Source organism: Dipodomys ordii, unplaced genomic scaffold, assembly GCF_000151885.1.
Source record: "Dipodomys ordii isolate 6190 unplaced genomic scaffold, Dord_2.0 Scaffold31, whole genome shotgun sequence".
In the NCBI taxonomy this organism is placed as follows: domain Eukaryota; kingdom Metazoa; phylum Chordata; class Mammalia; order Rodentia; family Heteromyidae; genus Dipodomys; species Dipodomys ordii.
The window spans coordinates 5634243-5649402 of NW_012267247.1; the positions used below are offsets into that span (position 1 = coordinate 5634243).

Here is a 15160-nt window from a genome sequence, read left to right on the forward strand (position 1 = left end):
GGGGCCTGAACTCTGGGCCTGGGTGCTGTCCCTCAGCTCTTCAGCTCAAGGCTAGCGCTCTACCACTTGAGCCACAGTGCCACTTCTGGCTTTTTTTCCCCTGCTTATGTGGTGCTGAAGAATCGAACCCAGGGCCTCAAGCATGCAAGGCAAGCGCTCTACCACTGAGCCACCTTCCCAGCCCCTGTCCTTTAGCTTTTTGCTCAAGGCTGATGCTCTACCACTTGAGCCACACCTTCATTCATAGTTTTTGGTAGTTAATTGGTAATAACAATCTCATGGACTTTTCTACATGGGTTGGCTTAGAACTGTGATCTTTTCTGATCTCAGTTTTGTGAGTAGCTATATTACATGTGTGAGCCACCAGTGTCCAGCCCAATTACCTTGTGTTTTGTGTGTGTGCTGGTCCTGGGGCTTGAACTCAGGGTCTGGATGCCTGCCCCTAAGTTGTAGTTGTATGTGTGTGTGTGTGTGTGTGTGTGTGTGTGTGTGTATGTGATGGCTAATGTTCTACTACTTGAGCCACAGCTCCACTTCTGGTCTTTTTGTTGGTTAATCGGAGATATGAGTCTCTCAGATTGATCATGATTCTCAGATCTCAGCCTCGTAAGAAGCTAGGATTACAGGTGTTTGCCACCAACACCCAATCCATCACCTTTTTGTCATTTTCTTCCATTACTTTTCCAGTTCCTGTTCAGAATGATTTTAGGAAATACATGAATTAACTATCTTTCACTTTTTCAGTGGCGGTGCTGGGGATTGAACCCAGGATCTAGTACATGCTGAACATATACTACCATGGAGCAACACACCTAGCCTCCAAGCATTTTTGTTAGAGAGGTAGAGGTCTAATCAACCCTCTGGAAGAAAGAGCCAGCTCAGGGGCACATTAAGGGCTTTCATTTGCATGCCAACGAAATACGCCAGAACAAAGAGGAAGTAAATATGAGGTTCTTAGGAAAAGAAATTGGAAAGCAGTCATAGATTTGATTCTTTTTAGAAAATGGAATAAAAGAAAACTACATGTGAAAACTTTCATTCCCCCAAAGGGGCTGAAATAGACTGTGTGAGCCATTGGCTCTCTTTAGATCCCAAGTTCCTGCTGCAAATGACAGTGACACCCAGCCACCTTACCTCTCTCCTTGCTCTAGTTTTTTGCTGTCATCTGTATCACACTTGACATCCCCTCCCCCAATATTCATTACGGTAAGATAATTTCAACACATGGGCTAAATCATAAGCTGCAGAAAATCTCCATGATGTCATTTTTAGCTTTGCATGGAACTCATTTAGGCACTACCCCACTGGGCAGGGAAGTTGGAGAGCCTCATGGAAGATTTGGCAGTGAGCCTGAGCACCAATAACAGAAAGCTTATGTTCTGAAGACAGCCAACAGCCAAGGAAATAACAAAGCAAGGAGAAATCAGAAAAAACAAGGCAATTTGGAAGAGCTCCATCCAAAACAAGTTTCTGTCCACCTGAAAGGCAATTTGTGGATTGCCACACAAGCTGGATGCTTTATATTTTTTTAATATGCCATAGAGCAATTACAATTTTTTCTTAGCCAAGAGGGATGATATAACTCCCTAGTCTTCAAGTGTGGTCCTAGGGGCAGTAAGGAGGGTCTGGTTTGATAAGGCCCGTCCTATCCAGCTTTGGTGGTCGTGGGGGAAGTAAAAAGCACAAGCTTGCCAGACACCAGCAGCTCATGCCTGCAATTCTAGTTACTCAGGAAGCTGAGAGCTGAGGATCATGATTTGAATCCAACCTAGGAAAGTCTGTGAGAATCTTACTCAAGTTAAATAGCAAAGAGTCAGAAGCTGGAGGTGTGACTCAAGTGGTAGAGTGCAAGCCTTGAACAAAGAAAAAAACAACTAAGGGATACTATTCAAGCCTTAGAACGGGTACACACACACACACACACACACACACACACACACCCCAAACATCGAGGTGGATGTCCCTTCCTCAGCTTGCTTGCTTTTATCCTGTGGGTACTTAGGTTATTTGTAGGATTGCTTTTTAAAGCAATTGTCTCCTAAGCATATGGTCCCTGCTCTGCAGGACAAGCAGCAGTCCCAGTGATGGGCATTCAACCATCAACAGTTCTTCCTCCCCATCAGTTACTCTGCTCAGCCCCCCCCCTTTCCCATGCCAACTACAGGGAGGAAATAAGAAATCCTATGGTAACTTCAGTCCATCATTTCTGGCAGGAGTTCCATCGACTTCCTGGGGACTGGCAAGAGAGGCAATGAGTGGGTACAGGGAGTCAAATGATTAAAAAGGGAATGATGTTCTAACAAAACAGAGACGCCTCAGCTTGTTTGGCTGCTTTGAGCACACTGGCCCTCCACCAGGAAGTGCAGTGCAGACAATTCTACACAGCTGCTATACCCATACCTCACCTTTCTTTTTTTGTCTGAGCAAGGAAAGCTGAGGAAGGAAAATAAAAACACTCAGAGCTTCATTTGTTCTCTATTATTACAGAGGTGATAACCTGGGTAGATGAAGCACAAAGTGAAAAGAAAGAGCTTTTTTGAAAATAAATTGTATACATACCATCTTTCCTCACTCCCTTTCCTGAAAAGCCTATAAGTTAGATTTTTAAACTTTGATTTTATGTGTGTGTGTGGGGGGGGGGGGTTGGATATGTGCCAGTGGTAAGGCTTGAATTCAGGATCTGGGTGCTATCCCTTGGCTTTTTCACTTAAGATTGGTACTCTAGGGGCTGGGAAGTTGGCTCAGTGGTAGAGCGCTTGCCTTGCATGCCTGACGCCCTAGGTTCGATTCCTCAGCACCACATAAGCGAAAAGCCGGAAGTGGCGCTGTGGCTCAAGTGGTAGAGTGCTAGCCTTGAGCTGAAGAACTGAGGGACAGCGCCCAGGCCCAGAGTTCAAGCCCCATGACCGGACCCAAAAAAAAAAAAGATTGGCACTCTACCACTTGAGCCATAGTTCAACATCCACCTTTTTGCTGATTCATTGGAGATAAGAACCTCTCAGATTATCTGCCAGGGTTGGGTTTGACCTATAATCCTCAAATTTCAGCTTCCTTTGTAGCTAGGATTACAAGAATGAGCCACCAATGCCTGGCTTGTAAATTAGATTTTGAGAAGTAGGTGTGACTTTAAAGATCCATTAAGAAAGATTTAATCAGTACCCTTCTTCCCTGGTTTTTGTTGTTGTTGTTGTTATTTTGTTTTGTTTTCCCCTGGATTCTCTTTTGTTTGTAATTATGCTGTGAACTCAAAAGACCAGTCTCTACATTCCTTGGTGGCCCCCAAAATTCATGGAAACACTCCCTAAAAACCAACCAGAATCTCTTTCTATACTTGGTTCTAGGAAGGATCTTTTTTTTTTTCTCTAAAGGCAATATCTGTGTGGAATGGGTATAATTCCCCCAAAAGAACCAACTAGAAGGGCTGGGAAGGTGGCTCGGTAGTAGAGCGCTTGCCTTGCATGCCTGAGGCCCTGGATTCAGTTCCTCAGCACCACATAAGCAAAAAGAAAAAAAAAAAGAACCAACTAGAATTCTTAATGCAAAATTCCCTGGATTTTCCAAAGAAACCTCTAGCCATAGTCACAATTGTCAGCATCAAGTATTTATTGGGCCTCTCTTCTAAATTTTGCACTGGGAATCACTTAAAAGAGTTATGGGTCTGGGAACATGGTTTAGAGGTAGAGTGCTTGCCTAGCACACATGAAATCCTGGGTTTGAGTCCTCAGTACCACATACACAGAAAAAGCCAGAAGTGCCACTGTGGCTCAAGTGGTAGAGTGCTAGCCTTGAGCAAAAGAAGCTCAGGAACAGTGCCCAGACCCTGAGTTCAAGCTCCAGAGCTGGGGGGAAAAAGTTACCTTCAACAACCAGGTGAAAGTCCAGGGTCTCCATTTTCATGGATGAATTCGCAACACAGTTGTAGGTTCCATTGTCTGATTTCTTGACTTTGGTGATGGACAGCTGGAAAGACTCACTTGTCTGTTGGATTTGGTGACGGTTGTCCTCTAAAGTCAGGACATTATTGTTTTTGTACCACATCATTTGAGCCTGGGGATTAGATTTCACCTCGCAAACCAACTTGACATCTTTGCCTTCCTCAACTGTTTGAAGGTTGTTTCCACTCAGGAGAGGAGGAACTGTAAGACTCAAGCATTGAGGTTTGATTAGATGGCAAGCAGTAGTTCATTGTCAGCATTTAAGGTCTTCTTGTAGTCTATCACATGCAGTCATTCATCCATTTTGACAAAAATCTTATTGAGTAATTATTGTTTACCAAGCAATGGGCTAGGAACTGAGGATATTCAATTCCAAATATATACATTCCAATGTACATTTCCAACTGTACATTCCATTCCAAATCTCAGAAATTTTAATGTAGTGAAGACAAATCATAAAATAATATATGGTAATGAATATAATATATGATAATAAACCTATACCAAGTAGACAAGTTGTAACACTAACCAAGAGTATTGGCCTGGGGTCTTTCCTTTCTGAGTGTTATTGTAACAAACTGACCCAGGCTACAGATAGATAAAACAGTACAATATAGTCTGGAGGCATGATTCATAGATTGGGCATCTGCCTAGCAAGCGCTATATATATAATACCAAAAAGGCAGACACAGTAGTTCATCCTAAGTCCATCTATACCACTTCCTGTGACTTTGAGACAGTTACTTCACTGTTACAGTCTCAGTTTTCTCATCTCAACAAAAATGGACTAATAAGAACTTCCTCATGGGTGACTATAAAAATTGAATAAAATAATCCCTGTACAGAATTTATTATGGTTGGGGACTAGTAGCTCATACCTATAATCCTAGCTACCCAGAAGGCTGAGGTGAGAATTGTTTTGAAGCCAGCCCAGGCAGAAAAATTCATAAGACTTTTCTCTACAATTAACCAGAAAAAAAAAGAGCCAGAAGTGGAGGTGTGGCTCAAGTGGCAGAGATCCAGACTTGAGCAAAAAAGCTGAGTGGGAACACAAAGCCTATGGTACTGTCATGCACATGTGCACATGCACACATGTGCACACACACACACACACACACACACCCTACAGTACTAGTTGTTGTTGTTATTGTTATTATTATGTTATTCTTGTGGTGGTGGTAGTTGTTTTAAAGACTACTTACACCCTCTGGTTTTGCATTTTATCTAACCACATTTATGCCAATGAATATTTGCATTTTATCTAACCACATTTTTGCCAATGCATATTTGCATTTCCCTAGTGATCCTCTAGAAATAATGTTCTCTTCTCAGAATGTGTATCAGTTATGCCCAGTCTGCCATGATCCTCATATCTCAGCCTTCTGAGTAGCTAGGATTACAGGCCTGAGCCCTTGGTGCCTGGCCTGTTATTTGTTTTTCATGTCAAAGTTTCACTATGGAGCCCAGGCTGGCCTCAAACTCTTGATCCTCTTGTCTCTGCAAATAATCTCAATTCTCACCTTTCACCAGGGCTTGCCCACATCTAGGGAGAAATGGCTGCCCTGACTTTCCCTTCTTGTCTATGCCCCTTGCATTTCCTGGCAAAGGTGCAAAAGATAATCAAAATGGATGAGGAGTGGGCAGTAGGAAGGAGGTAGATGTGGAAAAGGAGGAAAAGAAGGAGCTTGTATAATCTGCACACTGAATAATTAGACCCTGAGTAGGCTGTGCTATTAATAACTTTCTCAGAAAAATGACATTTTGTTGCTCTTTGGGATGAGCTTGAATTCTGTATCAATATCCAATAAGGATGTTTTATTCTACTCAAATATGGAAGAAGCTGCTGGAATCCAGAACACAATTGCCAAATCTAACAGTTCAGTTTGTGGACAGATCCTATTAGCTTGCTTCCCTCCTCTCCCCTTCTACCCCACTCCTTTCTTTTCTTCTTGGTTTTATTAAGACATTAAGTATGTAGTTTAGACTGGCCTCAAACTCATAATGCTCCTGCCTCTATCTTCCAGAGTGCAGGGATTATAAGCATGCACTTTACTCCCCGGTTTGTTCCTATTAATTTAACCATTTAAAATTAATGTTTAACAGTCAACAACAAATGCTGGAGGGGATGTGGAGAAAGAGGACTCCTATTACACTGCTGGTGGGAATGTACACTTATACAACCACTTTGGAAAGCAGTCTGGAGGGTCCTCAGAAAGCTAAATTATAGATCTCTTCTATGACCCAGCCATACCACTCCTAGGCATCTATCCTGAGCAACAGGAACCAGGATACAAGGACACATGCACCTCCATGTTCATTGCAGCACTGTTCACAATAGCCAAGATATGGAAACAACCCAGATGCCCCAATACAGATGAATGGATCCAAAAAGTGTGGTACCTACATACAATGGAATATTATGCAGCCATTAGAAAGGACAAAATAATGGTATTTGCAGGGAAATGAATGGAACTAGAAAAAATCATGTTGAGTGAGGTAAACCAAGAATAAAGAGATAACGGCACATGGTCTCCCTGATAAGTTGGTGTTAAATCCAAAACATAAGGAGATAGGATAAAGTAAACAAGACTCAAGAAACAAAGGACCTCCACTCAGCTGGTAGAATCATTATTAAATGACCCCAAGCTGCTGACCACATATATAGGATATATGTGCACATCACAAGGAAACTAGGAGGAGGACACAGAAACAGAGGAAAACATACAACAGCGGGACCCATCAGCTGCACTGGACATTGATCAAAATGAACTAAGCAACTCAATGAGATCAATGGGAGGGAGGAAATGACCAGGAAAGAGGGAACGTCTGACACTAAACAAAAAGAAAGAAATGTACATATCACCCAGTGTGGAAGAAATAACTGTTTTGTCAAAGTCATAGAATTCATAAACTTCATAGACCATGAAAAGACAATTTGCCCCATGTGTTTGTGACCTTAACTATCACCATCTCACAATACTGTGAAATTTATGTAATCACTTAATCACTATAAAAATTAATGGTTAAGGGCTGGGAAAGTGGCTCAGTGGTAAAGTGCTTGCCTTGCATGCCTGAGGTCCTGTCGATTCCTCAACACCACATAAGCAAAAAGAAAAAAAGCTGGAAGTGGCATTGTGGCTCAAGTGGTAGAGTGCTAGCCTTGAGCTGAAGAGCTGAGGGACAGTGCCCAGGCCCAGAGTTCAGGCCCCATGACCAGACCCCCCCCCAAAAAAAAATTAATGGTTAAGGATGTCAGCTGTACGTGGATATTCTTTTATGAAAATCAGTGATTTTCAGATAAAGCTAAGATTCTCTTTGACTCTATCCTGGTTACCTTCTGACTCCCCAGAGGGACCCACCACTATGAATTTAGGGAAAATTCAGATTTTTAAAAAGGCTTCTCTATATGTAGGGAAAATAATCTATCATTTCAGGAGCATAGGAAAAGTTCACATAAAAGATCTTGTTCTGAGCCGGGCGCTGGTGGCTCACGCCTGTAATCCTAGCTACTCAGGAGGCTGAGATCTGAGGATCGCGGTTCAAAGCCAGCCCGGGCAGGAAAGACCGTGAGACTCCTATCTCCAATAAAAACCACTAGAAAACTGGAAGTGGCACTGTAGCTCAAGTGGTAGAGCACTTGCCTTGAGCTGAAGAGCTGAGGAACAGCGCCCAGGCCCAGAGTTCAAGCCCCACGACCGACAAAAAAACAAAAAAAAGATCTTGTTCTCTTGATAACTTGCATGTTTCTGAGAGCTATCCACACCGATTCACAATGATTTTTAGAGCGCTCCCAGTATGATATATGACTCTTAGTTTGACAGGTATTACATTATTTTCATTAAAAAAAAAAACATGTTAAACAGTGCTACATTAAATATCTTTGCACATGTCTCTTTTGTGCCAGTATTTCTCCAACATTAACATCTAGAAGGAAAAATGCTAGACTATAAGGAAAGAAAGAAAATAAAAGAGCCAGTTGCCAGTGGCTCATGCCTATAATCCTAACTACTCAAGAGGCTGAGATCTGAGGATTGCAGTTAGAAGCCAGCCTGGGCAAGAAAGCCCATGAGACTCTTATCTCCAACTCACCAGCAAAAAGCCAGAAGTGGAGCTGAGGCTCAGATTGTAAAACATCAGTGTTGAATGGGAAAAGATAATAAGGGTTAGTACCTATACCCTGAGTTCAAGCTCCATTACCAGCACAGAGAGAGAGAGACAGAGAGACAGAGAGACAGAGAGACACACACAGAGACAGAGAGAGAGATAAAAGGAAAGAAAAAGAAGAAATGCAATTGTAATGGGGCCTGCAGATACTCAGTGCTTGCAAGGGTATGGGGGAAATAGGCTCTCTCCTGCTTCACTGGGCAATTAGGCAAAATCAACACCTAGATGTCAACCACCACTTACTGTGGTGCAGATATGGCAGACTGGCCTTTCTTTTCTCTTTACTCACAAGTGACATTCAGCACCACTGAGACAGACATGGTCTGATTCCTCTGCAGCTTGCAGGTAAAGTTGACTCCGTTGTCCTTTTCACTAATGGGAGAGACACAGACTGAGCTGATGTTGATTTTGTTTCCAGGTTTCAAATCTACTCTCCCATTTTCTCGGAACCAGAGCAATTCTTCATCCCTGGTGTGATTTTGAACAGCACATTCCAGAGAAGCATGGAGGCCACGTTGAGTGTCCAGAATAGAGTTCTCTGTTTTACCATTCACAGTTAGAACAGAACCTGAGGGGTAAAGGTGAAACTATTAGATGCCCATAAATGGGAGATTGGTTAAATGAACTCTGTTACAATGTGACAAAATGTATTCTCAATTGTTAAAAATAGTCATACTAGCTAGGCACTGTCAGTCCTAGTTACTCAGGAGGCTAAGGTCTGAGGATAAAGGTTTGAAGCTAGCCCAGCAAGGAAAATCTGACTCTTATCTCCAATTAGCCACCCAAAAGCTAGAAATGGAGTTGTGATTCAACACCTAGGTCTGTACTACAGGCACCAAAACAAAACGTACAAACGACACCTAACTACAAAAAACAGTCATACTGAGTGACATGATTTTTTTTTTTTTTTGGTCAGTCATGGAGCTTGAACTCTGGGCCTGGACACTGTTAGCACTCTATCACTTTGAGCCATAGCACCACTTGTTTTCTGATGGTTAATTTTAGATAAGAGTCTTATGGGCTTTCTTGCCTTGGCTGGCTTGAACCGTGATCCTCAGATCTCAACCTCCTGAGTAGCTAGGATTACAGGTACAAGCCACTAGTGCCTGGATGAGTGACATGATTTTACAAGGAAATAGTAACACAATGTATTAACTTTTAAAAAGGAAGATTAAGTGTGTCGGTCCCTCATTTTTACTACCCATTAGCAATACTTTGAGATCTTTTTAAAAGATGCCAGGCTCTCATTCACATATACCTAAATGATTGACATAAATACAACTTGGGCAATAGGCATTTTTGTTGCGTTGGGATCTAACCTAGGTTCTTGCAAATGCTAAGCAAAGGCTCTTGTGAACTACTGGAGTTTGAAAATAATCAGAATGAACATAGAAACAACATATATAACAACAACAACAACAAAACTTATAGCATATATTCACGGAGAAAATAATTTGGGAAAAAATTCCTATCTGTATTGACTTGGATTGGTAAAAATGAAGACAAAAGTTATGAAATACCAGACTTAATTTGTTTCTTTCAAGGGATTAGAAGTAGGAAAGCAAGGGAGTAGGAATGAGGAAATAAAAAGGAAACACAACAAGCAGAGTAGAAAAATAGTCTAAGATGTAGCATTAGGTAAACAGGCAGAATAGAAAGCACATCTCTCATAATTACTATAAATGTGTCAAAATTGAATATGTATCTTGGCAAAAATCTGATTTGAAAGTCCTTTTCTGATTAAATGACAAGATTATGGATACATTTTATGTTGCATTTTCAATGTTTGGCAGCGTAGGAAAATTAAAAGATGTTTAAATAAATATGGGTTGTGGAATAGACAAGTTTTTGTGGGGTTGAGAATCAGGATATATAGCAGGGATTTTTTTTTTTCTGCTCGAGTTTTAGAAATTCCCCTACTGAATTTCCTTTTCTTTTTATTTTCCTGGTTCAGAAGTAACAAAAATTAAAATATTCACTGTCACACACCTGTTCTCCCAGAAAATATTCATCACTATATTCTGTTAACTTGTTTGTTTTCCTTCCCCCCGCCCACCTTTGGAGTTGAGGATGGAACCCAGAGTCTCAGGCATGCTAGGCAAATGCTCTATCTCTGTGCTAATCTCATAATCTCATAAACTTACTTGTCTTTAAATACTTTGGCTATTGGTAAAGAAAATGGTTTGTTCCCTCCTATTTGATAACAATTTGGAAAACTATATAACAAAAATGTTAGGTAGTTTTCTCTGAATGATGGGATTTGGGGACAGGGTATTTTTGCATGTGCACATGCATGCCTCTGTGTGTGTGTGTGTGTGTGTGTATGTGCGTGTGCATGTATATGTGTGCATGTGTGTGCAGGTGGTGCTGGGAATCCGGGACTGATCACATTGCCAGCAAGTGCTTTACTGCTGAGGCATGTGTCCTGCTCTTCTTTATTCTTTTCTATACTGCCTTTTTTTTTGTCCATCCTGGGGCTCAAACTCTGGCCCTGAGCACTATCCCTCAGCTATTCAGCTCAAGGTGAGTGCTCTACCACTTGAGCCACAGAGTCACTTTCAGTTTTCTGAGTGATTTATTGGAGATAAGAGTCTAATGGTCTTTCCTGCCTGAGCTGGCTTTGAGCCTCAATCCTCAGATCTCAGCCTCCTGAATAGCTAGGATTACAGGCATGAGCCACCGATGCCTGGCCACTGCCTAATTAAAAAAAAATTTTTTTTTTGGAGTTGGGAATTTAACTCAGGGTCCTGCACATGCTAAATAGGCATGTACTCTACTACTAAGCTACATCTCCCAGTGTCTTGTCTAATTTATTTTACCATGACTACATAATTAAAATCTGAGTGTGAGGAAGAGGGGAGAATACACAATTAATATTTTGCTGTAAGTGGTATATTTCAATAGATTATTTAAGGTAAGGTTAGTATCAAGATGCATTATAATATAGGAAAAATCTGCTGGGCACTGGGGGCTCACACCTGTAAATCTTAGTGACTCAGGAGGGTGTGATATGAGGATCCCATTTCAAAGCCAGCTTGGGCAGGAAAGTCCTGAAATTCTTATTTCCAATTAACCACCAGAAAATTGGAAATGTTGCTGTGACTCAAAGTAATAGAGCACTAGCCTTGAGTGGAAAAAGCTCAGGGACAGTACCCATACCCTGAGTTCAAGCCCCATGACCAACCAACAACAACAACAATAACAGGAAAAAAAAGGAAAATTCTGGCTGCAGCTATGGAGTTAATAGCTGTCTTATACTACCAGAACCATAAAACAATATTTGTTCCACTGAATTTTCTATTATGTTACCTGACTCCTGTATTTTGAGTCATACTAATTTGCATAGCCAAATTGGAATTTAAGGTTGTGTCCAATGGCCATTAACCATTTCTTTTCTTTTGCTGGTCATGGAGCTAAACACAGGGCCTGAGCCTCTTTGTGCTCAAGGTTAGTGCTCTACCACTTGAGCCACAGCACCACTTCTAACTTTTTCTAAGTAGTTTATTAGAGATAAGAGTCTCATGGACTTTTCTGCCCAGGCTGGCTTTGAACTGTGATCCTCAGATCTCAGCCTTCTTAGTAGCTAGGATTACAAACGTGAGCCACTGGAAGCCCAGCTGACCTTTTCTTTTGTGTGCCAGTACTGGGACTTGAACTAAGAACCAGGGCATTCTCTCTCTCTTCCACCCTCCCTCTCTTTCCCCTCCTCTTCTCCTCCCTTCCTTCTCCTTCCTTCTCCCTCCCCCTCCTCCCGCTCTCTTTTCCTCCCCTCAGGGCTAGTACTCTACTGCCTGAGCCACAGCCCCACTTTTGGCTTTTTGCTGGTTAATTGGAGACAAGAGTCTTATGGATCTGTCTATATGACCTGGCTGCAAATTGACATCTTCCTCAGACCTTGGCCTCTTGAGTAGTAGCTACAATTACAAGAATAAACCACTGCGCCTGAACCCATTAGACTTATTTTTTTCTGTAATCTGAAATTTTATTTCTCCAAAAAGAGGTAATGATAATGTTAACTTACTTGTCACTTCACATGGCAAAAATAAGATCACTAAAAGCAGAAGCCTGCACACTTGCAGTAGATAGCTGCTCTTCCATGACATCGTTAAAGTATCCAAGGGTGATGGAGCTGCTGGGAGAGAAGAATGCAATTGGATCTGTACTTTGGTCTCCAACGAGTTAATGAACTTGCTTCCTGTCCATTATGCATTTTTAAAAGGAGCCACATATGAATCACTCTAGCTTAACGGTTCTACCTCTAGTTTCAAATTAAACAGCTCTGTCCTGATTAAGTTCAAAGTACATTTAGTAATGCTAGTATTTTTTTTAAGATAGCAAAAAGAAAAATGAAAGGAATTGGGCATTAAGATATAGGACAGCTGTGGGAAAATAAAACCAATCTTCTCTAGAGAAATAGCATGTCATTAAAAATATTTTTTTTTCTGATCCTGGGCTTGAACTGTGGGCCTAGACAGTATCCCTGAACTTCTTTTGCTCAAGGCTAATACTCTACCACTTGAGCCACAGCACCACTTCTGGCTTTTTTTGAGTAATTTATTGGAGATGATAATCACAAACTTCTACATGTGCTGGCTTCAAACTGCAATCCTCAGATCTCAGCTTCCTTAGTAGCTAGGATTACAGGAGTGAGCCACTGGCACCCAACAGAAAGAAAAGTAAAACTTGTTTCATTCTCAAGTGGTCCTACGTGGTCCTTACTAAATAAACTCATTCTTCTTTTCTGTTTTGTCAATTGTGGGGCCTTGAACTCTGGGCCTGGGCACTGTCCCTCAGCACTTCAGCTCAAGGTTAGAGCTCTACCACTTGAGCCATAGCACCACTTCTGCTTATGTGGTGCTAAGAAATCAAACCCAGGGCCTCATGCATGCAAGGCAAGCACTCTACCACTGAGCCACCTTCCCAGCCTTCTTTTCTATTCTGTTCTCTCCCTTTCCCTCTCTCTCTCGCTCTCTCTCTCCCTCTCCCTCTCTTCTTCCTCTCTCTCTCCCTTTCCCTCTCTCCCTTCCTCTCTCTGTGTGTGCACTTACACACTGGTACTTTGGCTTAAACTCAGGACCTGTGTGCTGTCCCTTACCTTTTTTTCCCTCAAGGCTGGAGCTCTATCACTTGACTCATACCTCCACTTCTGGCTTTATGGTAGTTCATTGGAGTTAGGAGTCTTACTGACTTTCCTGTCTGGGCTAGTTTTGTACTCAGATCCTCAAATCTCAGCCTCCTGAGTAGCTAGGATTACTGGTATGACTCTTCAGCACCCAGCAGACTTGTTCCTTTTTGAAAGACTCACTTAGATCATTTTTTGGAAACCTGCTCTTTGATTGTAGAGAATGATTTGAGACAATTCCAAATCCCCTAGATTCCACGTGTGTACATGGAAAGGGCTCAATGGAAAAGTGGCTCTAATTTTGACCCATGTTAAATGACTTTGAAGTTTCCCATCTTAAAACTCCTTCCCCTTGACCAAATAGGAACTTGTTTAAATAATAAATAATCAGGGTTTCTGTGCTTTTGCTGATACATGCCTCTCTATTTCCATCTGGGGAAAGCAATGTGCCATTACTTCTGCCCTGGGGCTCAGAGTATGGCTCAGTGTAGAAGTCTTACCTAGTATTTTCAAGGTCCTGGGTTGGGTCCCCCAACACCATAAAAGAAAAAAAAAAGAAAAAAAAGGGAGTACTACTATAAATATAGTAGAAATACACATGCAAAAGACACAGTGTTAAATTCTTTGCATACATTCTTTTTATCTCAAGCCTTATAACAATTCTCTTGAGGTAGTTGAGGTAGGCCCTTTCTCTTTGTTTCTTTTTCCAAAATAAAGATACCACTTATCTATCACAAATTGCATGAAAACACACAGTGAGTTTTTGTACCAGTACTGATATTTGAACCCAGGACTTCGTATACTTTTTCAGTCATCAATGGTGCTCTACCACTAGAACCATATCTCCAGTTTAGCATTTTGCTGGGTAATTGGAGAGAAGAGTCTCAACGATGTTGTTTCCCCAGTTGGCTTAGAACCATGGTCCTCAGATCTCAGCCTTCAGATCTGGCACCCAGATAAAAATAAAAATAGATAATAATGATGAATTTTGGGTAGAGGATATCATGAACTCAGGGCCTGGGTGCTGCCCCTGAACTTCTTTTGCTCAAGGCTAGTGCTCTACCACTGGAGCCACAGTTGCACTTCCAGGTTTTTTGGTAGTTATTTGGAGATAAGTGTCTCATGGACTTTCCTGCTCAGATACTCAGATCTCAGCCTCCCAAGTAGCTAAGATTACAAGTGTAAACTACCAGTGCCCAGCAGAAAATAAATTTTGATAAAAAAATATTTGACTGGGCTGGGAAGGTGGCTCAGTGGTACAGCACTTGCCTTGCATGCCTGAGGCCCTGGGTTCAATTCCTCAGCACCACATAAGCAGAAAAAAAAAAGCTGGAAGTGGCACTGTGGCTCAAGTGGTAGAGTGCTAGCCTTGAGCTGAAGAGCTGAGGGACAATGCCCAGGCCCAGAGTTCAGGCCTCACGACCAGACCAAAAGAAAAATATTTGACTATGGTATTTCTGGGAATACCACACTATTACTATACATCCAATTAAAGTTTCAACTTTCTTCTTTTCCTCTCTCTCTCTCTCTCTCTCTCTTTCTCCTTCTTTTTTTCAAGGCAGTTTTTAAAAATTTACAGAGATGCTATAACGTGCCCAAGATCCCAAAGGCAATAACTATGAAGGTCAAGATTCAAACCAGGGGGCTGGGAAGGTGGCTCAGTGATAGAGTGCTTGCCTTGCATGCCGGAGGCCCTGGGTTCGATTCCCCAGCACCACATAAGCAAAAAGAAAAAAGCCGGAAGTGGCACTATGGCTCAAGTGGTAGAGCGCTAGCCTTGAGCTGAAGAGCTGAGGGACAGCGCCCAGGCCCAGAGTTCAGGCCCCACGACTGGACCCCGCCCCCCAAAAAAAAATTCAAACCAGGACTCACAGGGCAACACTCATAACTGCCTTCTTGCCCAGATGAATATTTTCCTTCCTTTAAAAGCTGCTATTAA

The 15160-nt window shown here is 41.9% G+C and overlaps 1 protein-coding gene across 2 annotated transcripts in view; it reads right to left on the reverse strand.

Annotated features, from left to right (window-relative positions):
* Positions 1–12287, reverse strand: part of Tmigd1 (transmembrane and immunoglobulin domain containing 1) — a 17830-nt gene extending 5543 nt beyond the window's left edge. Inside the window, exons 1-3 of one of the 2 annotated variants that reach the window (XM_013016374.1) lie at positions 12121–12286; positions 8389–8667; positions 3858–4136 (exon numbers count right to left, since the gene is read on the reverse strand). In XM_013016374.1, the coding sequence (XP_012871828.1) occupies positions 3858–4136; positions 8389–8667; positions 12121–12202 (640 nt within the window). In that variant the 5' untranslated portion in view covers positions 12203–12286. Of the gene's footprint in view, positions 1–3857; positions 4137–8388; positions 8668–12120 lie in introns of both variants that reach the window. The other variant, XM_013016375.1, reaches the window with a different exon arrangement.
* Positions 12288–15160: the final 2873 nt, after the last annotated feature.